Genomic DNA, 27530 nt, shown 5'->3' on the forward strand with positions numbered 1-27530 from the left:
AAAAAAGTTTGATTGGTTTCCTAGTATTTCCCTATTTAGTTATGTCTGGTTAAGCAGTGGTATGCTTTTGAGTCCAGGCAAACGCTTTCTGAGTTGGTTTCTGTGTGGGGATATTCCTTTGGATTTCAGAACCAAAGATGCATGCACTAAGAAAGCCTTCAGCACTTCCAGTTATATCAGTTAGGGGGGACAGGAATTTTTTCTTTCATTTGAGCACAGGGTCCCCCCCCCCTCCCCACCACCAACACCAAAAAAAGAATGGAACCCATCCAGACTGTGCGGCCACGATAGAGAAAGAAGCTACCACAAACTGGTGACGGAGAGATAGAATTAGAGGACTGAAAAGTTTCCCCTTCAAAGTTTCAGTAAAAGCCCTTCAACAGTAAACCTCATCATGTTCTTAAGTGTTAACAGCAGATATACAGTAGTTTCTAAATTAAAAAAAAAAAAAAACAGTAGCAAAAATACCATCCAAAAACTGTGTTGAGGAAGATTACTTGCATTGTGCCAGAGCAGCCAGTTCAGTTCCTCTATCCCCTTTTACCCGCTTTTGCATGCAAGGCTTTCATGTCCAGCTAATACTGAACTTAGATTTGCAATATCCAGCCATGCTTAAAAAGTGAGAATTCAGATCTTTATGGAGGCTGATATGAATGCATTATCTATAGCAGGTCTGCAGGCTATGACCATTTGATTTGGAAACATTTCTTGACTTTTGATAGATGTTCAGCCACTTAGCTCTCCGGTTTCCTCCAAAGGTCTGGATTTACAAACCAGTCATGATTTTTTTTTTTTTTTAATTCACAGACTTGATTCAACACTTTCTCTGTTGATTTCCCCAGCTGTAATTGTCTCATCCTTAATACTCCCTAAAATAGATATATCACAGCATTCAGCAAACAAAACTGATACAGAGAAGTTATACAGCTTCTCTGTAACGTCCTTGTTTTTCTACTTCTATTCCTCACACTTACTTACTGATTCTGTTCCAACTGCAGCATCTTTTTGTTGGTTGTATTCTTTTCTATTAATTCATTTGGCTTTTTATTGGAGGAATATGAAAGACTGTTCTAAAAGATTCAACAGAAAGATTTTTAACTTTGTTCTTCCCTTTCCTGTGAGGTCAGTTTCTTAGAGACTGAGTATTTGAAACCATACTTCTGTTCTGATTAAAATTTTAAAATGTGCAAGAAAAATCTAATTTGGGATCCAACTTCTTTATAAGACAACCTGGCCTTAGAAGTTTTTTAATTTCAAAGATACAGTTCATTTAATTTATTCTGGCTGCACAAGCTAACAAACTAGTCAAGAAAGATGCTTAGTTCAGTTAGCAATGAGCTCTTCTCTACCTCCACCACCATCCACCTACCTCATCAAAGCTCTGGGTAGTTATCAATTCAGATGAAGGGGGAGGGAAGCCACTATTCTGGAGATAGTGTGTACCAGATTAAGACAACACTGTTAAGGGCATCACAATATTAAAGAAAAAAAGAATAACTGTCCTCTGCAGGTGCTCTGGTTAACTGCAAATGAAGAAAACAGCCATATAACCTAAAAAAAAAAACCACTGTAAAAGAGCTAGAGGAAAAGAAGGGTGGATGCTTCATAGGCATCACAAATTATTTTCTCAGCAGCAAGAAGACATTAGTGGAACATTCAAACAATTCTGTGCAGTGCTTTTAGGCTACCCTTTTTGTTGAAGAAGAAATCCAGCAAACCACAGGACTTGCAACAGACACATCTGCATAGATCAGTATCACTTGCTGGTATAGCAAGGCTTGCACAGGGAAACAGACTAGACTGGCTACACCCATGAAATGGAGATGCCTAAAACTTAAGATGGCTTTGGTGCTGGGCAGAGTGGTCAGTGTGACAATGCTATAAATAAATTAATGTCAAAGGACTCCACAGCCATAGAGGGCCAGTAAAATTCATATGTTTATTAGGTTAAACCTCTGGTGCACGTCAAGAGCAACAAAATTACTAGCAACTTACAAGTGTGTGGTGGCCCATGTGAAAGAAGCTGGTAGTTTCAGTCTGTTTGCTGATGGACAGGTGTCCTATAATACACACAGTCACCACAACTGGCATCTCAATTGAAGAGCCTCAGACAGACCAAGGACCAAAAGCTCTGACTGTAGAATACGAAGTCCAGAGACCACTATTATGCAGCCTTACTTGAATTAACTCCTCACACAAAAACAGAAAGAGGTTAGGAGCAGGGGGCATGCAGACGACAGTGAGAATTAAGGATGCTGCAAGCTCAGCTGCTGCACACTGCTGTCCAGCACAGCACATGCTAGCAAGGAAGGGATGCATCTGTGTTTAAGTGGCTGCACAATTCATACCAAAATCCTGTTTGATTTGGGCTCACATCCATCTCCAAGTACCATCCCCGGGACAGGATCAAGTGCCAGGAAAGTCCACAGAGAAACAGCTTTAACTTCAGTGGACCTTTAAACAGATACCTTGTAAACAAGATTTGCCTTTATCTCCTTCACTCAGATCAAGTGGCACAAAATTTCATAGACTCAGACTTAATGGTGCAGAATAACTAAATATAAAAGCTGATGCGGTATTATTTTGCTCTGTGTGTTGTACAACAGTAGCAAGGTGAGGTTATGGTATTTTGTGTCCTCTGACATTTGTTGAAAAGTTCTGCCAGTTAGAGAACATTGGGCTTGTCAGGAATGTCTCTACAGACTTTTTCCCAGCTTTTGTGAGATACCCCTAAGAGCAATAGCTGCAGGGGCAATCAAAGCAAAAGCTCTAATTGGCCTAGCTGTTTTTCTTTAAAGCAATAGGTTGTCTGTAGGCAGGGGGAAGAATTGCTCAGGATTAGTTAAGCACTTCCACATCATCTGTGGGTTCTGACTGACTGCACCTGACTGGCTCTGCTGACTGCACCAGCTTGGTTAGGATATCAGGATACCACAACAGTCAGACCTATCTTTTGGTCTCCAATCCCCATAACTGTTCATTCTGGTTTTAAAGAGAGTTTTACTAAGAGATCCTACAGGTCACTGCTGGTTATATAATTATTTGAAGCACACTCTCGGATATCTGTTTTCCCATCTACCCTTCACTGTTTCTCACATTCTGAGCAGAGATTTTAAGATCTGAACTAGCTGAGATAGATTAGAAAGCAGGTGGCAAGACACCTAATTATTCTCCCCTGTATATGGCTTTTGTGTGGATTTATAAAACATCTGTGACCGTTCCATGGGCAGCTGTCCAAAATGCTCTGGAGAAGCCAACTTGATTCACCAGGGCTATTACCTCCATGCCTGTGCAACAACAGGCATGATGCTGTCAGACACTACTTTACTCAGGGGATGGCTTCTGTGCATCTGAAATAACAAACCTTGTTCCATACTGCATGCAGTTCTTTTTGTTGGACACACCACCAGTTACCTACAGTTTTTCTAATGGAGTTATATACATGGATCTTTAAACTACAAAACGCTTACTTAAGTGGTTAAGATGCTGTATAGCAGTGAAATACTTAATTGGAATGACAGCCTTAGGATACTTTTTGAATATAAATTACTTTCAGGCTTGCTTTTATTAAAGGACAAGTTTCCCTGAAACCAGTTATACAAAAAGAATATACAAAAGGAACTAAGGGGCAATTTTGCAAGACAGTTAGTCCAGATTTTGGCAAATTCATTCCAGTCTAAATCACTTTAAGTCTTATAAAACAATTCTATGCCTTGTACTTAATGAAGACTGCCAATATCTAAAAATATTAAGTCTTATATCCAGCTTGAAAGTTAGCAATAGCTTCCCAAGCACAATCTTTGCTTACAAGCAACCTATAAATCACAAGTCCATGAGAACTTGTAAATGATCACTATGATCAACTTTTGAAATCAAATTCCAATGAAAACACATTCTTTTTTTAATCATTTTTCTTCAAGACGCACATACTTTGAAAACCAAACCAATATAACAAATATTTTTCACAGAACTCTTCAATCACTTTCTTGAAAGTTAGTAAGCTATGAGGAACTAAAGCAACATATTTCCAAATACTGCAGCATACAAAGCACAGAGGAAAGTATACATTTTAGAAGGTACTGTGAATATTTTAAACACAATCAGGGAAAAACAGTACATAGCATCACACAGGCAGAGAGGGGCAATGCCATAAATGATAAAAATGGAAAGTATTTTTTACAGCCTGTAGCAAGTTGGTGTTCACCACAAGAAATGAAAGCAAATTTCGGTATATGAGTATTGCTCCTACGCAATATGGACGATGAAACCAGATTGGTCAGTCTCATTTTCTGCCCAATGTTATCAGATGTAATGAAGTGCTACATCAGAAGTATTATTGCATCAAAACAAAGAATCAATATTGAAGCTTCAAAATCTGACAAGGAAGATGTGGGTAATTTGTCACCTCTTTGAGGACCATATTCCTTTGTTTCACGGACAGCCAAAAAATGCCAAATTCACTTCAACAATGTGTTACTTAAACTGTTGAGATCCTGAACCTAAAAATGCTTACCTTTCATGTCTTATAGAAAAAGCTTTGTTTAATGAAATATTTGCAGCATTTGCTATAGGTTAACTAGGAAACACTTAAAATAAAACATTGTTATCAAAAGACAAACGCAACTACTGCAATTCAAGAAAATATAGCTTTTTAGAGATGATCAATGTTCACGTACATACGTGTGTATGTAAATATATATACATATATATATACACACAGACACACACGCACATATATATACACACACAAACAGGGAACTTCCAACAAAAAGGTCTCATGTCACAGCAGTTCCATGATTAAAGGTCAGAATAATGAATACCTGAACACAAATGCAACCCCCCAGTTTCCACCACAGAAATCTGGGGGAAAGATGAAGAGTGAGATCCAGAGGAGAAGCATTCCCATGTGACTTCAATGGACTTGAGAACAAACCCCAAGCATAGTGTGGATACACAGGCTGTGAACAAACCTAAATACAACCTGGCAAAGATGTAAATAACAAAGGAATTAACACAACATAATAGATGCTTTCTAGGTCCGTGTTCCTCAACAGAAGCATTTAGTTGCAAGCAAACACTGCAGTAAGACCTTGAATGATAAGGCAATTAATAATAATCAACTCAGCTTCCAGACAGGTGGAACTTGCAATCTCTCCCCAGCTAAAAAGAATGGGGAGAAGTTTTAACACTTATTTTCCATGCTATTGGCACATAAAGCAGTATGTTGCATGCACAGCTGGAGAAATGTTCCTTTTAGTAGTAAGGGATGAACTGAACAATCCCATCCTCACACCAGCCACTACTGTTCCCATGCCACAGTAACTTCTGAGAGACTGCATGGTAAACCAGACTGGGAAACTGGTCCAGGTAAATATAATCCTTTATGCTTTTTGCAGGGGGTGGCTAGAGGAAGAAATAGCAACTTAGTTGTATTTAACCCAGACCAGCTCTGTTCACCATGCAACCCCACAAACAGATGCACCACCACAAGTGAGGGGGTGGTGTGCGGGCTGCCAAAACTACCACTACCAGAAGAAACTCTGACCTGAGGCTGCAGCTGAACTAGGCCATAACTAGTCTTCCTTCCTTTCTGATCATAATAATAAAATAAAGCAAGCTTCTATTTATTTTAGAGAACAACATCCTAGAGGAAACACATGCAGAAAGCTTCCAAATTACATCTCCCTTAGTCAATGCAACTGCACATTGCTTCAACTAAGAGCAGTCTTAAAATTCAGCATGTTTCAGAATTAACAAACATCAGGCACAAGTCAAGTGGACACTAGAATAAAGCCGACAGCCTAAGCTCTGCTTCACACTTCTAAGTTCAAAGTTGACCTTGAATTCACTGTTGACTTGATTTTTGGTTTTGACTGTGACATGTTAGGGAGACCTTTTGTTCAGCCTACCTACTGATTTGCCTGGGGGCAAGTGGAAATTTTGCAGTTTAAGGACTGAATCCACTGGAGACTTTGCACATGAAGAGAGTGAAAAGCAGATATTCCCAGCAGGTTCTGAGGAGCAGCATCAGCAATTGCCCCCTATTTTGCCATATTTGGTGAAAAGCAGAATGCAGGGAAGGAAGAAAAATTTTCAGGGGAACAAGTAGTTCCCAATATATATCAAAAGAGTAAGATTTTAAGGTACAGCATAGTCCAGCCACACTGCCCTCCTCCAAAGGTAAAGTGACATAAAGAGGAAAGCACAACAGTGAAACACAGAAGACTTTCAGCCTGGTCTCAACTCTTTCACTGCTCAAAATGACACAGCAAGTCAAGTCATTTCATCTCTTCAGGTCAGTTTCCCTTCCATGAAATGTGGAATAATACTTCATATTAAAGTGCTTGAGACCTGAAGATGCTGTGCTCTACTAGATGTAGTATATTAGGAAGCACTGGTTCCTCCCTCACCCCAAGCCTCAGTAATGCTATTTTACATGGAAAGGGATTGCAGACATTTTGCACAACAACCTGCTGTACAGATTCAAGAAAGGAGCCCAGTATGAAGGAGGGCTGGTAGTGGGAAGATGGAGAAGGAATATTATTTATGTGATGCTTGAATTTCACACAGAAAAAAAACTTACCTTTACTATTAAATTAATAACACAATCTCATTATTGTGTTATACTGATTGACACTGCAATTGTCTCTTCCTTTGTCAGCTAGATTTCTTTGCTGTTGTAACAGCAGCAAGAATGAAATCTGTTCCTGAATCTCAAAACTACTGCTGTCAAACATTTCCAAAAGAAAATCAGTTTCAAACACCAATTGTACAGAATATGAAATTAACACCAGGATGACTGGAACAGTCAACTGCAAAATAAGAGTTTACCATGGAGTCCCCCACCCTTCTTACCTCAAGCATAGGGCGGGCACTGTCATGGATTGAAAGAATGTGCGTAATGTTATTCTTACTCAATTGCTCTACATCTCGGGCATCTGTGATAAAGGGAAAAAAGGAAGAGAATTTTTTTTTAATCTCTTGAAAGAGCCCACTCCCCTCTCCCTTGTGTATGTTGAAAATCACTATCATTGGTACATTTCTTCATAAAGCAAAAGCAAAGCAAAACCCCGAATGCAGCTGTTCTAGAACACCATCATCACAGGGGGAAGGGAAAAGAAACATTTGTAACTCCAAAACAAATGATAAACTATATAAAGAACGAGCTTAAGTGACTAAGGAATGTTTTCTTAAGTCAAAAGTTTCATGTATTTTGCATCTGAAATATAAGTCTGTGTGTATTTCTGTGTGCAGGTGACGGCCATCTGAACAAGTAGTCAGAGCCATACAAGAAACAGCTTACCTCCTCTGTACTCACAAATCCCCTTTCAGGAGATATATTCTCACTTGGGGGATTGATCTTGTGATATCCAAGTCTAAGGGGGGAAGCCAACCATATCACTTGAATTAAGAACTAACTGGGTCAACCAGTGACAGAACTGGATACTTATTTCTTGTGGACTAGCAGACAAAGAGGTGCATTTAGCCAACACATAGCATAGTTTTAAGTCTGAAAAGAGAGACTGGGAGGATGAAGATATCAAATGTATAAAAAAGAAAAACACTGCAGAAAGGAAGTGCAGTTGTAGAAAGGTGTCTCCTAAACCTTTAACCAAGGGGTTTCAAACATTCAAAACTGGAAAGCAGACTGAGGTGACTGAAAATTTTATGCTAGATATTGTGAAAATATGGTTTTGTTTCTATGAGAAAAAAGGTAAAATAGACTATCCGTAGTCATTGAGCAGCTTTCCCCATCCTTAGCCATTAGCATTGGCCATTACCTGAAAATTACCTCCAAGAACCACTAATACAGGTAAAAGCTAGTTTGTGTCCATTTACTTTTGACCTTTTCACTTGAGAATGGCACAACACATCATGGCAATTACAGCAGTGGTTTTGCGATGTGAACACCTGCCTTCCAAATCAGCCCATATGATCTGTTCACATTAGCCTGGTGGAACACACAAAAAAAGAGTACTGACCACAAAGGTTTCAAACCGGCTCTCTCTAGGTACAAAAATAACAATAGCATCACCTGTACATTCTTTATGTATGTGCAAGAGTTCAATCAGTATCTCTTGCTTCATCTTATTCTACTTCACTATAAAGTTTCAATGCCTTTTCTACCTCACAAAGAGGAATAGGACATTTAATTATATTGTCACATAGATGAGATCCACATGAGCACAATATTAAGCAATAAAACTTAAATCTAATCCAATTAAAAGGCTTCTCTAGGGCTAATAAAATGAAGAGAAGAGTCAAAACTGCATGGATTTCACATGCAGGGCAAGCTTGCATGACTAGTGCATAGGTGCCTCTGTTCAGGTCAGAATTAAAACAAATTCCATCTGAAACAGAAATTGAAATTGTTCTGTGATGATAGAATTTAATTCTTAAGAATTTCAGAGTGAGCATTTCAAAGAAGAAATGCTGACATTTGCTGAGAGACTTCCTTTAATCCACTAAACCTCCAGATTTATTAACGGTGTAGAGGACAATCTTGGTTTCTCAGAGAACACCTAAGCAGGCAAGGATTTGGAAGCCCCACAAAACATCCTAAATATGCTATCAGTGCTTCCTGTTCTCCAAAGTCTAGGGGCAGATTTCAGAGCCTGCTGGCTGGAATTCAGTGTTAATGCATACCTAGCACAACCAGACTCCAACCTCTAACTATATGTATGGACCAAATGGTAAGAAGCAGCTTGCCACACAAGACAAACAGCTTTAAAAGTGGATACAACCCAAATTAGAAGTTAACTGCTTTGATCCAGACTGGATGGCCTAATGGACATGTACAACTCAAATGGACTGAAAGATTTTAATTTTTCAGTTAATTAAAGACACTCAGGTGACATGAATTTCAACAAATCAAAACTGTACAATAAGACAGTGAGATTTCAGATACAGGCAGGGAATGGCTATCCTAGGGCTACATCCCAGGATAAGCAGCAGGGCCTAATATATTTAGGAAACATTCACTCAAATCACAGAATATAGAGGAGAAAGCTTCCCAGCCAGTGACTGTATTATCTGGATCTAAACCTTAAATAGTTTAAAAGGGGGAAATTCCCCATGTTCCCCCCAGTCCCCACCATAAGTCACTGCAGATAGCACAGGCAAAGCTGATTTCAATAGCAGCACAAATTAGACTTCTTGTCACTCACGGTCTTGTACCATAAGTTTTCAAAAAAATTAAGGCATTCTGCAGAGGACCACCAAAAGCCAGAAGAGTCACCATTAACACAGTAATTCTGAATTCTTTACTGTAGCATAGTGCTGTACAGCCACATGCAGGTTCACATTTCAAAATCACAGCATGATACATCTTATCTCAGGATTTAAAGAAACTTAGAGTCCATCTAGCACATCCATAAGGATCCCTCACGCATGGGATTATTCTTCATAGTAGGTTACCTAATATTTTGTTTTATGCGGTGAAAAACTTCCCAGCTGATGGGGGCTTTTGAGTATAGCCTTCAGGAAACTCTCTCCTCAAAAAAAAGGATGCAATTCACACAAGGGAAGTCTTCCTCCTTCCCTCACATGCTCATATTTAGCTTTTCTTTTCTCACTTAATTTTATACTGCTACTGCTAGCTCTAATCTCTACTCATATGCTGAGAGCTACAGACACTTAAACATAAAAGCAGAGTCATTGAAATGGGACTGGTGGAATCTGAACTCATTTCCCTGTAGCACTGAAGTCTTCCTGTGTGATTGGGGAAGCAAATCACTTAATATATTGCACTTCAGTCCCCCACACGCCAAAGGGAGACAATACCTCTCCAATGGTATTGTTCTCCTGATAAAACACATTAATGACTGCAGAACTCTAATACTACAGTGACAAAGTCTCATATTTACATATAGTCATCCTCTATTATCTTTTCGAATTCCATAGAGATACAAGGTGATAAATAAAGATTTCTCCCTTACTGAAATAGGAAGGCTGTAGGTATGGCCTTTGGTATCAGTAGATAACTCTACTGATAACAGCAAAATACCAAACCAGAAAAGGAAAAAAAACATTACAGTGATATGGGTCTGTATCCGCAACATTTAACTGCAACTCATCTGTGAACTTAGAAGATGAAAAATCTCCACAAAATATARATGAATTCAGTTTGTTCATTTTTGTCACCTTTTCTCCCATTAGCTAGCTGTCTCAAACTAAAGACATCCTTGCTCCTTCAAATGCACAATTTTGACTTTGTTGTTAGTGGAAAAAGCAGGCACACTCTTATAACATGGTAAGCTAACCAGTATTAGGTTTTTGGTATTAAATTTTAGGTTATATATGTAAAAAAGGTAACAATTGCTTGGAGAAAACAAGTTAGCCTCGGAAGTACAACAGCATTAAGTTTCAACCTGCAGATATATAGAGATTAAGGACAGTTTCATCATCACTACATTTTTAAATAGAATGTATTTTCTTCTACACTTTATCTTCTGCTCTGGAGACAACTAGAGATAGACATTTAAAGGAGAACCTCATCTTCAGTGGTGCAAAGCACTAAGAGCTATCACTGAGAACGGCTTCCCAGCTGGAAAGCTGTGTTCCATTCACAGAGTTCAGTAGTTCCACATGTGCAGGAAAACACAAACACACAGCAAGCACCTGAACAAAAACTCCATCTCTCCTGTCCCCACTTCACAATACATTCTCATAAATATTTTGTCCCAACCTCTCAGAAGGACCTTTTCAGGGAGTGAGAAAGCTGGGGAGAAGGGTCCAGTGCTCTTTTTAATGCAAGTACCTAAAAGATGTCTTTCTTTAAAAGATGAACCTGAAAAAGGGAGTGGTCTCTTCATCCTCTCCTGTTTTCAATACCTGAAACAAAACCTTAGAAAAGGGAACTTTTCTTAAAAGAACAAAGAAGCTGATAACAGGAATTAAACGGATCTAGAAACACAGCAGAATCACTTGGTGGACACTATCTTTTCATACTCAGTAACAGGAAGAGTAGAAACTTTCCCAAGTCTCTCCAGCTCATCCACAACACCACTGGAGTCTTTGGTGGAATTAAACCTCATATTGTGGCTTTCCCTTTCAAATCAAAAAGCCCCCAAATATTTCATTGGAAAAACCTGAATCTTCCAAATACAACTACAAGGAAGGAAGGACACAAGCTCTTCAATAAACAAGGTAGAAACGCTCTTGGGTCTCTAGCACTGACTGCTGTGAAACTTTCTCTTTGGAACCAAACAACCACTCATTCAAAACCTCATATCAGAAGAAATAATATTTTTTCTATTCATGCAGAGAAAGAGGCAAAAAAATGCCCTGCCATATCAGTCTATTAGGGAACAAAGCACTTATTTTTATCATGAGCACAGATGCCTTTCAAGGGACATCAGGTTTCCAGTGCTGAAAAGATGCACACTGCTATGCAATCCCACAAAAAATTCTGTCTTCTGAGGGGTTTGCAGGATTGAATTTCATCTGAAAGGAACAACTGCAAGAAACCAAAATCACCCTGAACTGGAACAGGGAAAAAGAGTCTGGGTAGTGCTCTCTCTTTCCCTCCCCTCATTTTTCTCCCCTAGTGCTGCTCCCGCCTTCCCCTGCTATTCCTGAGAAATAACTCCTCAGGAACTTTTGCTGCAGAAGCCTGAGAGATCCATTTCCTTCTGGGTTCTCAAACTAAACTCACTCTTGGTATTTTGTATGGACAGCAGTGGTTCTTCTTGAATTTTTCTGCCCTCTAGCTGTGCAATCTCAGACTCACCTCAGGAACACAGCACAATTTTAATGTGCCACTGATGAGTAGCATCATACTTATAAATCTTACAATAAACATTTAAGCACAAGCCTAGATCTGTCCTTTTTCAGGAAAATTCTGTAAAAACATACTTTGGTCTTGTAGATTCAGTGGCATTTCAGCATGTACTTTGGTGCTTTCCATAATGAGGATTACGTGTAACTTTCAATCCTAAAGACTCTAAGGTGTTTATGAAAACCCCTCACACTGCATGTGTCTGAAGGCTTGTGCAGCAGCCCACAAACCAACTCCCATTTCTGCCACAGATTTGTTCTGCAATAGTCTTTGTGCCTCAGTTTACCCGTGAATTAAATGAAGAGAAGTTTGCATGTCCTCTCCCACAGACTATGTGTTAATTAGGCCTAGACAGACGCTCAGAAGCCCTATATGTAGAATAAAAATATGACTGAATATTGGATAATAATGCCACAATCAGCTGTTGAATGCCTCCTCCACGCATTGTTCCTCCAGGATTACATATTTAACATCCTTTAATATCCTGCTTTCATTTAGAAGGAAGAGGGCACCAATCTGAAACAACCATGCCTCTTTCCCCAGAGGTTTTCCATACAACAGAGAGAGATGAGTGTGCAAAGAATGGTATTTCGATAACCTAGCTATGGAAAAACTGCCTGCCTGGGCTCCCTGTATAGTCAATGGAGAAAGGAGGAGAGACTATCCTGCAGAGGGCAGATCAGAGCATTGCAGAGAGATTCCTTTCTGACTCCCTTTCTGGGGGCAGCTCTCTCCTCTCTGGCAGCCACACAGACACAGAGGGTGAACAGATGCCTCAGTATGTCTCTGGGTGAGATGCGTAACGTCAGGGATTCAGTGTTATTCCTCTTACTGACCAGATGCAACTCTATTCAATTATAGCTATCAGTTGCAAGAAGAAATATCCAGACTGCTCAACAAGGATGCATTACAGAAATTCATTTTCTAAACCCATGACTTTAAAAGTAGCTAGACATTTCAGCTACCCAGATCGGGATATTCTAACCAAGCCCAATTGCAAATGCTACTGTGTATTTCTCAGCAATGATCCCCTTTATGGAAGACTCAAAAATCATTAGTCACTTTTTGAAAGAGTGCCACAAATCAGAACATGCCCCAAGAACATGGTAATCAGATTCCTCCAGAAAAAGACACTAGTGATAAACCAACAGTCTGTTCCAAAATGGGATGACTTCACTGCACAGACAGCTCATTGCAATTGTTCTTAGGGGAGTGGAGGGCAGAAAAGGCCAAAATTATAAAAAATTGCTTTTATATTAGTGAAGTGCTGTAACAGTAATCTTCTCTCTTCCTCCTCAGATACAGTCAGTAATTTGAGATATAATAACAGATACTCACAATGGTGGAACATAATGATTAAACGCAATGCAAGCAAAGGTCATAGCAATAAATAAATGAACATTTGCTTTGTTTGTTTGTTTTTTAATTAATGTAAGAACAGACTCCATAACACAGACATTTAGATCAAAACTAACCCATCCTCTCTCTCTTTTAAGGAGGTAGCTGAAGCATTTCAGCCTCTGCTTACTTTCAGCCAGACTTACACTGCCTGCTCAACCCACTTTCATGAGCACACCACCACTTTGAGCATAGAAGTGACCTGCCACACCATTTATGGACCATTTGCAACGCACACAGCTGAATGGCCAGAGCAGCCCAAGCAAGAGGGTCACAGGCACTGGGGTTGGCAGAGATGCTGACTCACTCTGCAACCTCGGCCAACTCCCCTCAGCTGGTCAAATTGTTCATCAGCTGAAAACAGAACCGCACCAAGAAACAGATGCTCCGGCTGAGTTTCACTCCCTTGGGCGGACTGTCAAAGGCTGACTGGCAGGGCTGCCACAGCAAGAAGGAGAGATTCAGAGCCATGTTCACTGGGTCCATCCTGCCCACTCCACCAGGCAGTCTGAAACCTGAAGGCATCTACTATTAAACACCCTCCCATCCTTCCTCTCTCCCACTTTACTTGATTAAATAAATAAATCAAAATAAAAAATAGGCTTGGTCCAAGAGTCTACACTGACTGACCTTGTTCAGTCATAACAGACCACGTGTATGGAAGGGCATGATATTGCAGTTGCCCCTGTGAGTCCTGCCTCACTATCACACCCAAGCACAGAAAATACTGGGTCTATGTATATCAAAACAACTAACAGGCACAATCCATTTCCTTCTGAGTAGGCATAGTGGGAACTGTTGTTAACAGAGTGTTTTGAGAACAGGTCATCTGGATGTCTATATAAAGTTTTCTGTTTTTTCTAAATATGGTTCTGTCATTCTTTAAAAAAAAAGTAAACCTCAAGCAAAAGGGAAAAAAATCCAGAGAGATGAGAGTCTTACATCTGCAGCATGGATAGTGTATCAGTGGTCAGAAAGCAATCTACAGACCTATCAGTCTCACAAGCAGTGATAACAGAACTCCTTAGCAGTTGTTATAAATAACCAGCATAATGAAAGCAATGAGCAGGAGGCATACTAAACCTTTACTTATAAGGAGGGCTTGAAATAAGCCTTATGAAGAATCTGTCTGGCTCACATGCTTGTCTGCTAAGCACAGGACTCATTTAAAAGAGGCTAGTGTTTAGGAATTCTAGCTGAAGCACGCTCCGAGGAGATGGTGTTCCTTTTTCTTTTCTTAAAGTACTTGCAGCACAGCACATGGATGAGAGAGCAAACAAATTCTTCTTTAAGTGGTACCAGGTGAATCCAGAAATGAAGCAAGATGGGGTTAAAGAAGCTGCACAGATGTTAGAGAATTCTGTAGGCCTGTGAAACAATACCTTAAGACCCCTGTTAAGTAACCCTAGAGATAATGATAAAACTAATCTTACCTTTAAAGTTGCCAATGAACAAGCCAGGCAGAATCTGTGAGAAAGAAATATAGTATCAAATATAGATATCTTGTGGTAACACAATTTGACAAAGTTCAATTTGCATACAGGATGGAACATACTACTTTAGCAGCAGACTATTGTCAAATGCAATCTAAAAAGTGCTGACAACATTTTGTGCATCTTTGCAGCCTTCTCAAACTGCATTACTCTAGGTATGCTGCACTCTGAAAGCTTTCATTGAGAACCAGTTGTTAATCATGTCGGACTCTCACATAGTGGTCTCTCTCCAAGGGTATCGAAAGTGTTTTACACATATGAAGTAGGCCTCACAACTTGCCCCTCCCCCTGCCCCCTGCTGTATGATAAGAGTTACCCTTATTTAACTAGTGATGAAACTTCAGACAGAAAAGGTAAGTGATTTGCCTAAAGTTGCTAAGCAAGCTGGACAAAGCACTGCAAAATATAAAATCCAGCAAATCGCTTAAAGTGCAAAGCCATGCAAGTCAGGGCCACAGCACTCTCACGCTCTTACACAGAGGAAATCACTGCAAACAGCTACTTGTGTATTCACATAGAATGAGAATTGATGAAAGTCCGTGAGTTGCATTTTCCTCTCCCAGATCTACCCACTCACATCAACACTCCTAGAAGACTGCACTGTTCTCAGTTACATGACTTTCTTTAACTTGCGAGTTTCAAGCTCAGCCTGAGGACCAGCCCTGGGCAGCCCAAGGACACGTGTGCACACACACAGGCGGGTGAACACTGCGATGCTACCCCTCCCACCCTTTCATATCCCTCCCAACTTGGAAACAGCAGCGAGGACACACTCAAAAAGAAAAAAAGCAAAAAAAAAAGCACACACTTTCTGGCCACAAATTTTGTTCTCTGCCACCTGGAAATCTCTGACCCACACCCACATCCTTTGAAGAGACTAAAATTGTGGCAGCGTGATCGTATGATCCATTTTTCTTCGGTGCATGCAGAGCATACCACCAATACAGATATGTCAGCACTAACTTCCTAAAGCCTTAGCAACACCCAAATGTCTTCACAACAGCAGCAACAATCTCTTGAGTGCAGCTATTTAAAGGGAAAACTCCACCCATTTTGCTCGGTCCAGCAGCCTAGAAATTCCAAAAGTCATGAAGGACTTTTCACCAGGGATTATCAGTCAAGCCTCTGCCTCACAGCAACCTGCCTGTTGAAAGGCAACCCAGCTTACCACACTAAGGTTAGCAAGCCAACAGAAGGGCCTGTAAAATAGCTTCAGATCTGCCTTAATGCTATGGGTTGCATCTGGTAATAACATAGTGTTCACTATTACCTTACTAGCCTTACAGAAAAAAGAGAATCTCCAGCAAATCACACACCCCCGGTAGCTTTGGGTTGTGCAAACCTTCCTCTTCCTCAGCTTTGCTGGGTGATCTATCACCATGTACCATATCACATCAGCTCTGACCACGGGGCACAATTCTGCAAACATTATTAAAAGAAGACTTCTCTGTGGCCCTTGCAACACCCTGAACTACTTACAAAGCCAAAGAGTATTCATGCATACTTTTCTTGGTTTTGCCATTCAGTCTTGGAAGGAAATTCAGAAAACCCATATAATTAAGGACTAGAAGACAACACAAACTACAGGAAAAAAAAAAAAGTTTCTTTAATTCTGTACAAACAGGGACCTGTAAGTTTTGCACAGATAAGCCCATACACCTTTATCCATTTTTTCTTCCCTCTTCATTTTTCATTTGTAAATATTCAACTTTTCTGTAAAAGTGGGAGGGGGAAAAAAAAAAAAAAAGAGCAGGATAATTTCCATTGATGGGGTATCAAGCAGGGAAAAGCATCCTGGCAACTTCCTGTTGTCCCTTTCCACATGGACAAGAGTCACAGTTTTATGGACCAATTTATTAGTTTAAGCATGCTTGCAGCTCTGACTCTGCTAGACCCTCAAAGGCCACCACCTCAGGTGAGGAATCAGTAGCCAGCAGCTGCTCTAAAGAGCAGACTACCTGAGAACCACTGCTAAGGGCCAAAATCTGCGGACAAAACAGGCTCTAAAGCAAAAAAATGAGTCTAACTGGCAAACAATTTCACCAACAAGCTCACAAGTTCACCCTAGCCAGCTCCCTCAACTTAAGCTTTAAAAAGAAAAAAGAGAGATTAAAAAAAAAAAAAAAGCCTTTCTGATATTTTTAAACAGCAGTCTGGTATTTCCTATCTGTAGCATGAATCTCAAATCACAACAGCCTACTGTGGGCTACAGCATTTTAGACTCCAAGACATTATTTCTGCATCAAGTACATGCTCTCAAGAGAGGACGAAAGTTTAAATTCCAGTCACAGTCATTAAGGTTAGACATTACAAATTAAAGAGATATCAAGAAACACTAGGGGAGGAAGGGTCTTAAAAAAGAGGATTTTTCGACTGTTGTTGAAGGAGGAAAAATCCAGAAGTTTGTGCATAATGAAGCAACATTGTATGCTAGATAGAAAATTAGGACACCATGCAACCATGGACAGATGCTACCCCTGTTGTCCTAGTCATTCTAGAAGCAAGAAACATTACTATGGGTGAAAGCTACCTGGAAAGAAGTGAATCTTCATACAGTGCTGACTAATACTTCAGATCTAGACTATGGCTGGGAACTTTCAGCCGTGTCATCTCACACTGCCATCAGTAACTGCAACTTGAAGCTACAAAAAATGAAGGCCGATGGCTGCTAGGGGTGTGTGAGAGAGAAGGGGCGGGAGGCAGAAGAGAAAAAAAATAAGGTGGTTGTTTTTGTGCACTTTTCAACCACTGCTTTATGAATAAAAACAGTAGCCTCTTTATATCATCCGAAACATTGAGAAAATGATCACAAACTAAATAACAGATGTACGAGACTGCACAACCAAGCAACAAGGACAGCAACGCCTGTCTTCGTTCTCATCTCTTTCGTGAGAACAGYTAATGGATACCCCGCACAAAGGTAAAGCCCTGCAATGGACAGCTAACACTTTGTATCAGTCCTCTTGGAAGATATGCTTCTCTCGAATATGGTTAAATGGCTACTTTGTCATTGTTTTCTATATAGACACACACTTAGTATAAAGTAGCAAACTCCTTGCCCAACGTTACTTCTAGTTGCGGTAGTATCAACTGATGCTCTGGACACATGACTTCCTTGGGACAAGTTCATTGTAGTTGATTGAGTTTTCTGTGGAGATGGCAAGAAATTGCAGAACACACTCAGGAGCAGGTCAGCCCGCCTTATCAGGCAGCACAGGAGAGTCACACAGATCAGTGAGATGGATTTGCTGCTGATGTAAATTGGCACGGCTTCACTGACTTCCATAGAACTATTTGCATCAGCTGTAACTATCCACACTGATTTGCATTTCTTATGAATCAGCCTCTACAACGAAAATGGCTTATCGGCCATTTTTGTAGAGATAACACTCAACTCACCCCTTCAAAAAGGGTCTGTATGAATAATGGGCGTTTAACTGCATCAGGACAAGCAAGGACTAAATCCCAGGAAAAACTCTTCACTAAGCATATCTTGTTCACAGAGAATCAAATCTAAGTACTACAATCTCTAGCATCATCTCAGCTGCTAGCCCTCAGCTCCAGGAAAACATCTTTATAATTTTCAACCACAGACTTCAACTTGAACTTTGAATACAAGTCAAGCTTAGACATTAAATGTGAAGACAAATCAGGACACCAGAACAATTTCCTAACAGTCAGATCCTATTATTCATTCTGTACTTTAAAGATTCAAAAAAAAAAAAAAAAAAAAAAAAAAAGTAAAAAAGGTAAGGCACTGAAAATTAATTGTAGTTAAGCAGTAAGTTTGAAGTCAAAGCATGTTCACTAGCCAACTCCCCTTTTCCGAGTAGAATGAGAACAGTATTATGAACTTCAGTTTAATCTGGAAAAAAATCAGGAGGCCTGGATGGGCTTCAGAAAAAAAAAAGAAAAAAAAAACTCAAAAAACCCAAGCACAGCTAATTTTACAAATAAGAAAATTAACAACAAAAGAAAATCCCCCCCACAGAGTATGCCAGGCCTCCAGCCCTCCTATCAGCACTAATGGCCACATAAAGTCAGGTGCAATTACTGTTTGCTATGAAATACATCACTATCCTGTTACAGAAGAATAGGAGGGGACCATGCCACTGAGAAAGGCTCAGCATCCAAGAGCAGCAACAGCAGCTGTAGCAATCTCTAGAGCTTTTCCTTACCATACCCATTACAGGTCACAACTACTCCTCTTCCCCTGGCTTTAGTACAAAGAGATTCTCTTAAATGAAATAATCTACCATTGGTTAAGCTGTTTATTTTCTTCTATAATTTGCATATAGCTCTATGACAAAAAGCACTGCTTTTGGTAACTAAGGTAATTTGTATTGATAAGACTACACTGAGTCAAGGAAATACCTCCAAACAGTGGCAGTCATGATTCCACCTCTCTCTTTGCCCCTCCGGTTATTGCTGACTCACAAGATCAAAAGGAACAGATGATCCAGGGGCACATTCTGAAGGGGGCTCGTACGAGACCTACACTCGGGACCCCTACAAAAATAAACCCTGATGGCCAGTACCTAACATTGTTATAGCCTCCTTAGAGGAGCCAACTCTTCCAGAATTGCAGAACATTTCAGCGTCCTGATGAAAGCAGTAAGAAGGCAGGAGAAAAAAATCAAGGTAGTGCTATGCTTGTCCTGAAAGCTCCAGCTGGTACATGTCAGGGCAAGACATAACAGAATTAAATTGATCAAACTTACAAGTCACAGATCACCAATTCCTGCTCACGTGGTACTACAGCAAGATGTGCTGCAGAGAAAGAGTGCTAAGTTTCAAAGAACTAAGAATTCCAAATTGCAACTTTAGCATCCCCTGTCAAAGCATCCAGAGTGACAGGATGATTTTTAACTTTCCAAAACAAACAAACAAGAAAAACTACAAAGATTTGAAAGAAGCCTCTCCAGTTGCGTTTCTTCCTTAGCAGCCACTCCTGGAAGAAGTATCTTCAAGGAGTGACTATATATCATGACATTGACCTCGGCCTTTCAGGGAGAAAATGGCAAGGACCACCAAGGGAAGTTCTATTCCTATCCACTAACACTAACTCAGTTAGATTAACCAGCCAGATCTTTCCTCCACCTAAAGTTTGCATTTCAATGTATCTATCCACTGAATGAAAAGACTTCACTTCTTTGATAGCTCACTAAGTACTCTGGATGTTCACCAGACTGACTTCCAGGGGACAAGGATGCTACACATACAAAACTTGTGAGCAGCCAGCTCTAGTTCTTCTGTTCCTTGTAGGATGCCACACTCAGAGTAAAGCTGCCCCCAAAGTACTCAAAGTGAGATGTGAGACAGAAGAGATGACTCAGCTCCTGTTCTTCATGGTAAGCTATATAAAAGGCTAGCTACCACCATGCTTTCAAACCTGGGTTTAAAACAGAGGTGGAGACGCTGAGACAAATCACGGTTGTCCTTTGATAAGCACCACAACATACCAGGGGAGTCAGTGCTTACAATAAGCCTCCACTGCCAAAAAGCCAACACCCTTTACAGAGAAGATCCATCTTCCTTCCCCACTGCTATCTCCACTGGGCCAAGCGCTTTCCTGTCCCCCTGGAGCAAGAGAGGTGTATGCCCAACACCAAGCCCGGCCCACCAGCGACAACCAGTATGTTTGCTTGGGGCTCCTCGTTTTCAGAGCCCTTACTGCCACTCGCTAGTCAGTACGGGCAGACTGCGGCGGGGGAGCAGGCTAGTGCCTGCAGCTCTAGCTTGGGCACGGGGAGGCAAGCGACTGCGAAGTCGAGGATGTCCGTGCACTCGCCGCCTTCACCGGGCTCACAGCTCGGTGCCCAGGCTCCTGCCACGGGTCAGCCGGGCGCTCGGTCTGCCCAGGCCGAGGGCACCCGCCGCCCGCCGCCGCCAGGCCCCACTCGCGGGCACCTCGGGCAGCAGGTGGCCCTCGGCCGCCCCTGCGCGGGGGGGCCAGGCTGAGCCGGGGCTCACAACCCCCTGAAAAGCGCTGCCCGGTGTGTGCTGGGGGGGGGGACACGGAGGAGAGGGCCGGGGCGAGCGCCGGCGGGGATTTCCAGGGCCCGGCGCGGCGGGAAGGGCCAGGCAGGCGGTGCGCAGCCCCGAGGGGCCGCCRCCATTAACCCCCGCCGCCGCGCCGCGCCGGGCGGCCGTTGGGGCCGGCGGTTAGCGCCGGCGTGCGGGGCTGCGCCCGCCCGCGAGGGGAAGCCCGGGCGAGCACCAGCCCCGGGCAGAGCCCCGGCATCGGCGGCAGCCAAGAAGGAAGCGCGCCCCCGGGGAGACGTGCAGCCTTGGTCTTCTGCCYTTCCCCCTCGCCTCGGGGGGGAAAAAAAAAGTCAAAGTTAAAGAGAAAAACCTCTTCTGTTGTTGTTTTGGGTTTGTTTTTTTTTTTTAATCAGATGCCTAGGAACAACTTCAGCATCTGCTGTTTTCTGCATCGACGCAATTTAAGGCTGATTAGTACGAAACAAAGGAGGGGGAGACGCGGCATCCAGCGGGGAAGGACCGTGATCCTCAGAGATCTGCACCCGTTCAGCCTTGCCCGCGCACACGCACTCACACACAGAAATAACGATAAGCAGCGTTACCTTGTTCATCCCATTCCCCATGGCTTAAGCGACCTGCACTTTAGCACCGCAGGAGAAACTGTCGGCTGCAGGCTAATTAGCTGCCAGCGGCAGGTCAGCGTGCATGGGAGAGTGCTTGCCGGGGGTGACTGGGTATGAGCTTATTGTTAATTAGGATGGCTGCTGCAGCAGCGGCGGCTGTTGTTGTTGTTATTTGGAAGGGTTACGAGCATCTCCCCCCGCACGGGCTGGGGTTTCTCCCGGCTGCCGGGCGATTAGAGGCGGGTTTCCGCTCGGCCGCCCCCGGGACGAGCGAGCTGCCGCGGGGCTGCGCCTCCAGGAACTGCCTCCCGCGGCCGCCGCCCCCACGTGTGATCAAAGCCCCGGCGTGTCAGGCGCAGGCCGGCCTGGGGCTTGTAGTCCGCGCCGCCGCGCGCCGCACGCGGCGCCCGCACGCGGGGACTACATGTCCCAGCGGCCCCCGCGCCGCGGACCTGCCCCACCTGTAGCGCCCGGCGGCACCCGGCGGGCGCCCGGCGCGGCCTCGCCTCATTCCTGAAGGGATGAGTAAGCGGCAGCGGCGCCGGGTGTCTCCGCAGCAAGGGGCCGCACAACGCTGCATCCAGGCTGTGCCTCGGCAGCCGCACGCGCCGGGGGCTGCGAGTGCAGGGGAAACGGGAGGGCACAGTGCCGGCTCTGCGGGGCGGCCGGGGCAGCGATGGCCGTGCCCGCGGCCGGCTTTCGTGGGTGCGTGTCCGTATGTCCCTGTGTCTCCGCCTGTCTCCGTGTCTGTGTGCGTGCGGCTTGTGGACGCAGCCCGGGCCAAAGGGCTCCGCGGAGACCTCGCTGCGGAGCCGCGCTGGGGCGTGACACGGTCACGCAGGCGGCCACGTGTGGAAATCGTGGTTTATGGTGCGGCTTTGCAGGGAGGGCAGGGCTGTGGTGTCGGAGCCGGCAGGTCATGACTCGCTGGCCTTCCCGGATGCCGTTGGCTGCTGTTATGTGCAGTCTGGAAACCAGATCCATGCCGACAAATTTTACATTTTTAGCTTGACTTCAAATGGGCCATCGGAGGCCCAAGGACTGCCTGGCTGGTAGTACTGGACCCAGCACGCTGGGGCTCCCACCAGAGCTTCCCACTTCCCAACCTATTTCTCTCCCGGTGTGTAAAAGCCCAGAAGTCACAGCAGAGGGGAGGCACTTGGCTGCAGGCGTGAGGTCGGGCCTGCCGGGATGGCACAGGGAGCAGGGCCTCACGAAGGGACATGTTCCCCTGTCACAGCACGCCATGTGTGCATGTCTTCTGCTGTGTGACCCCAAACTGCAGGCACAGCTGGTTGGCAGGTACGTAAAAGACATAAAGCCTTAACTAAGATGAAAAGAGAAGAGAAAGCAAATAGTTTGAAGCAAAGATGTTTGTTGCATGAGCCTTGGCAGGCCTGGCTCAAAGCCATGCTCGATCAGTCTAAATCCATGCTCTTGCTCCCTAACACTCAGTTACACACGACATGATACAGCCATACCCCACTATTCACAGGGATGTATCTATGACAGGTATGGTGACTGGTGATTTGATGGATACTGAAGCAATTTTACCCATAAGAATTAACGTAAGAGAGGAGGAATGTCATGCAGGTACTTACAGGATACACATAGTTTAAAAACACAGAGACAGGATATTACTACCTAACATCATTGCCATTAACTAGTCCAGTAACACTGCCCCCCAAAAGTAAAATCCTTAATGGCGAAAATGCAAAACAAAGACAAGAGGGATGTGTATCCAACTTCAGGTGCTCCATGCATTTATACAAACATCTGTGTGAAAAGCGGATAAGTATTTTCAGAAATACTTGAAATATTTTACTGTAGAAAACTGCATCTTTATTCTCAGCAGTTGTTTTAACATAAATACCACACTGGGAAAAAAAACCCACAAAAATCACCAAAATATATGGAAAAAAAACAATTACATGGATATCCATGTGTCATCTGTGACTCAAAGAGTTCCATGTTAGCTGTAGTTTGTTGGGCACATTTCAATAGGACTGGGCTGGTCATGGGAGTTTGCAGCAGAAGATAGGCAGTGGAAAGGTGAAAGATGGAAAATAGGGTGATGCAAACAGCCGGCAAAGCAGGGTATCAACTTGATGGATGAACTCTGAAATGACAAGCAGATGAGTGATGGGGATGGGGKGTGCTTTATGAGGAAGGAAGCAGTAGTTGCCAGTACTAGCATAGTCTTATGGGAAAAATTTCAGAGTCTCCAATTGCAATTGCAGGTTGGCTGTTGCCAAGGAGGCAGTCACATCCTCCACCCTACCCTCAACAGCACATCCATGTCCTGGTCCTTAAACTAGTCCCGGCCCTTGTCTGACCCAATGGTGAATTTGTTCAGAGAATTAGTCCCAGAGAAAGTTGGGGGTTCGGTTCCCAGAGCCTGTTCCCCGTGGAGGCAGGCAGTTCAGAGCAAGCTCCCATGATAGTGCTATGTCAAGTGACTGGTGAGGAGGCAAGGTGTAGCATGAGAGTTGCTGAGTAATCTTATCCTGGGATTGTGTGAGGAAATCAATCAGCATGGACTGCTGAGGCCAGGCCACATTTGCTGTGTCTGAATTGAGTGGCCTTGGGAGCCCTTCTGAGCTACACCTCAGCCCATGTCAGGGGGGGCTCCAGCATGAGCCAGCCCCCACTGCCTTCTGCAAATGTCAGTTTTCTCAAAAAGCAAACCATGCCAGCAGGTCAGTAGGAAGCCAGCGCATGCTCCAGCCAGGGCTGTTTGGGATCAGGACCTTGGCTTCACTACATGGGCACCCCCTGCAGCCTCTGGGACCTACCAGTATGTCTGCAGTATGCTTGCAGCAGAGCAGGGGGACACAAAGGAGTCACTGCTTTTGCTTTCGAACCATTCCTATATCTCCCTCTCACTGAAGCTCCACAGAGTTTGTGGTGTCTGTCATGTTGCTCTCAGCCACATAAACATCTGAGCGTTCTCTTTGTAAGGCCAGGAAGGATGGCTATTCAACTTAACGTACTGCACTTCCCTCCTCTCTTCCTCCTCACTATGGCTGGAAAGCTCAGCAATGAGCTTTATCACAGATATTGGCTTTAATATTTCATTGGCATAACTCTCCAAATTGCATTTAGTTTTATTCTCGTGCCACACAAAATAAGACTGAGGTCCAAAAGGTATGAATCATGGCTTGCCATAATAACTACTAAGTATATTCTGCCCCAAAGATGAAAGAATTCTTTACCAGAGACTCTACAACAATAGTTTCTTTTTGTGAAACAAGATAATAGACTGAATAAATGATATCCCTGATAACCGCAGTGATCTTCAGTGCTGTGCTAAGAGGTCCATGATAACTGGAAGGCCTTGTGGTCAATATGCTGGAAGTTTGTGGGCTGGTCACTTCAGTTCTCTGTATTTCAGTTTCTCCATTTGTAAAGTGCAAATAACAATATTTCTATCCTTTAAAGAGCCCTAAAAAGTACTGTGCGTGGGCAATACACGTGAAATCATTATGTTATATTAGGCAATACACACAGAATACAAGCATATCTAACTTAGTCATCTGACATTTTTTTGAATGGGAAGTGTCATGCAGTCTTCTCTGTTTTATTTTCAAGTTTCATGACTCTCCCTTCAGGACATCTACTTCAGCCTGCAGTGCTTCATTTATTAGAATTTTATTGCATGTGGGCAACTTTTTACAATGAAATAGCAAAAAATGGAATGGGAGAATATAATACACCAAGATTAAAAAAACAGTGGGAGGAAATCCACTTAAACATTTACTGTGATGTACAGTATCTCCTTTTCTCCCCCACAGCTCTAGAGGGGGAATCCTGATACTGTTGCCAGACCTGAGTCTCTTGCCAGTTATTCCAAGAACTCATCTGTTTTAGTTCTTCAGCTGTTGTTTAATAAACTATTACATAATGCATTTATGGGGGCTGGTCTTCAGCAGGCCTAAATCAACACAGGGTGTTCATTGATAGTCACTTCTGAGAATCTTATTCCTTGTGTTTAGTATCTGCACTGTTATTAATACTTTGAAAGTCCATTTTATAAAGCAGCTATCCTGAGATGACTGGACTGAAAAAATGAACTCAGCAAATAAGAGAAAAAGCTCTTGCTGAATCTTATAGCTTTCAGTATCCCTGAAAAGAGAGATCACTTTAGCATGGCCTGTCATACCACAGATCCAGGGATTTTTGTACTGCTTTGTGATATGAGGATGATAAATTAAGTAATTCCAGTCCTTGACTTCACACGCAAATATATCTGGTGATGCCAAGTCTCTAGTTACTGCATTGATCTTCTAGGCAATTGCCTGAAAAATAACAAAAGAAACAGAACCACGCTGATACTGAAACTGAGCCTTCTTTAAAAAAATTAGACAAAACTGCTTTGACAGTAGGTTGAGCTAACAATGTTAAAAATAAAGAAGTAAATACTCTCTACTTCTTACCTTCTGATCTCACTTTCTGTAAACACTAGAGTTCTGAACTCACATTCAGCCATGGGCAGAAGGCATGTCAGCCATCCAGGATCTGTCAAGAACTGATAAGTCCTGGGCTGGGTTCCACTGAAACCACGTCATGACTTAGTTCTCAGAGGTGGCAAGAAAGAAGATAAAAAGGATGGCTGGTCGGAAATAGCCAGTGGAATGGTTTTCCTCTGAAATATGCTGATTTGATGAAAAGGAACTGTTTCACCAGAAATAAATAACATGAAAATTCATAAATAGCACTGAGTTTGTTTTCTAACTGGGCTGAGAGGATGGCCAGTGGGTGGGAAAGAGCTTAGAGGACTCACAACCCCTTCTTTGAAGATTTCTACATGGTAATTGTGCTTATAGACATTACTAAAGCACTTCAGAGCCCGCGTACTGGATAGAAGAGATGGTGCCCCTATTTATATCATGTATCCACAGAGCAGAACTCATCCATTGTTTTATAAATTCACTGTCTTAAGGCCAAGCTTGGCTTCCATTATGTCACTGTGAATCTGCAGTAATTTCATCAAAATCAAATGGTATTGCTGTTTGCTATAAATCATGAAACTGAAGGGAGTTAGCACTGTAGCTTGCTTCAGCAAAAAAACAGCTGTCAAGAAGCTGCTCTCAACAGCCAGAGTAGCTGGGAGACCTTCATCACCTGCCTTGCACTCCTGTTGCCTCCCCTTCCATTAATGGGCAATATCAACAGAATATAGTGTATGCTAGGATGAAAGGGCTGAGCCTGCACCTCAGGCCAAAGTGGCACGAAAGAAGGTTTTGTGGAGAGCAGATCCCAAAAGGAACTGGCAATTCAGACAGGAAGAACACCAGAGAATGGCTGAGACTCATCAAGCTTTCCGAAAAGCGTACAAGATAACTTAGATGTAGGTTAGCTGCCATGGCAACTATGTACCAAATTACTGCACTTCTGCATCTCTAGAACTCTCAGCAGCCACTTCTGTTTATATGTACTTAAGACTTGAAAAAAATCGATCCGCCTTAAAACTCAAGATGGATTGCAAATGAATTGCAGATACTGTACTTGTTGTAGGCTGCTTGGTTAAAACATTTAGAAAAATAGAGGTAGAAAAAATAACAGGCCTTGAAAATTCTGATTTCACTAGCTGGTTAAAAATAGATMATTTCTTTAACTTTTACAGCAGCCAATTCTGATCCTTGACTTTTTTTGACTTTTTTGCATGTATTTACCAGGTCAACCTGACACCCTTACCTCCAATGCTTATGTAAGAAAGAAATTGGTCCTATCAGCAGCTCTATTTTTTACTGTGAGATACAGCCACGTTACAAAAAGAGTAAGACATTTTCTACTAATCCAGGATTTGGGGGAAATACGGGAAAATTTTGGATTCTTAAAGGCAAACTTTTTATTACAGTGTTATTTTCAATAGAAAGTATGCCATCAAAAAGCATATTACAAAGCACATATATATTATTAGTTACTAAAAATAGTCCATCGTTGAGTGTGAATGAAAATATCCAAATGCATTCCCTTGATAAGCTAAGTATGTATTTGCTTCCCTGGGCAGACATCAGTGTTCTCAAATGGAAAAATGCTTTTATAATAACTTAAATTCCACTTCCAGTTCATATCTGCATAACCCTACTGAACACAATCTTCACAACACCTCTGCGCAGGAAGTCAGTTGACAATAATAAACATTGGACTCCTCTTATATAGTCCATGAAAACTCTTTGGAGTGGAAAGAGATCAGTTTCTGAAATTCCCGTTGAAGCTTGGTGAGCAGCAGTGGTCCTCTCAGTTGTG

General features: G+C 42.6%; 1 protein-coding gene and 1 long non-coding RNA gene across 3 annotated transcripts in view; both read right to left on the reverse strand.

The window, feature by feature from the left end:
- DUSP22 (dual specificity phosphatase 22) overlaps positions 1-21579 on the reverse strand; it is a 40131-nt gene extending 18552 nt beyond the window's left edge. The window contains exons 1-3 of the mRNA XM_026069721.1: positions 21258-21579; positions 14611-14644; positions 6856-6938 (exon numbers count right to left, since the gene is read on the reverse strand). Of these exons, the coding sequence (XP_025925506.1) occupies positions 6856-6938; positions 14611-14644; positions 21258-21278 (138 nt within the window). The 5' untranslated portion in view covers positions 21279-21579. The remainder of the gene's footprint in view (positions 1-6855; positions 6939-14610; positions 14645-21257) is intronic.
- Positions 21580-23095: 1516 nt separating this feature from the next.
- On the reverse strand, positions 23096-25936 carry LOC112968059. 2 transcript variants are annotated; one of them, XR_003254201.1, is made up of 3 exons: positions 25715-25935; positions 25441-25576; positions 23096-23397 (listed from the first exon to the last, which is right to left on the reverse strand). It is a non-coding gene; the product is annotated as an uncharacterized LOC112968059 (long non-coding RNA). The 2 variants fall into 2 exon arrangements; XR_003254200.1 differs by lacking the exon at positions 23096-23397 and having other exon boundaries at positions 24368-25576; positions 25715-25936.
- Positions 25937-27530: the final 1594 nt, after the last annotated feature.

The sequence above is a fragment of the Apteryx rowi genome, unplaced genomic scaffold (assembly GCF_003343035.1).
Source record: "Apteryx rowi isolate R43461 unplaced genomic scaffold, aptRow1 scaffold_3, whole genome shotgun sequence".
Taxonomy (NCBI): Eukaryota; Metazoa; Chordata; class Aves; order Apterygiformes; family Apterygidae; genus Apteryx; species Apteryx rowi.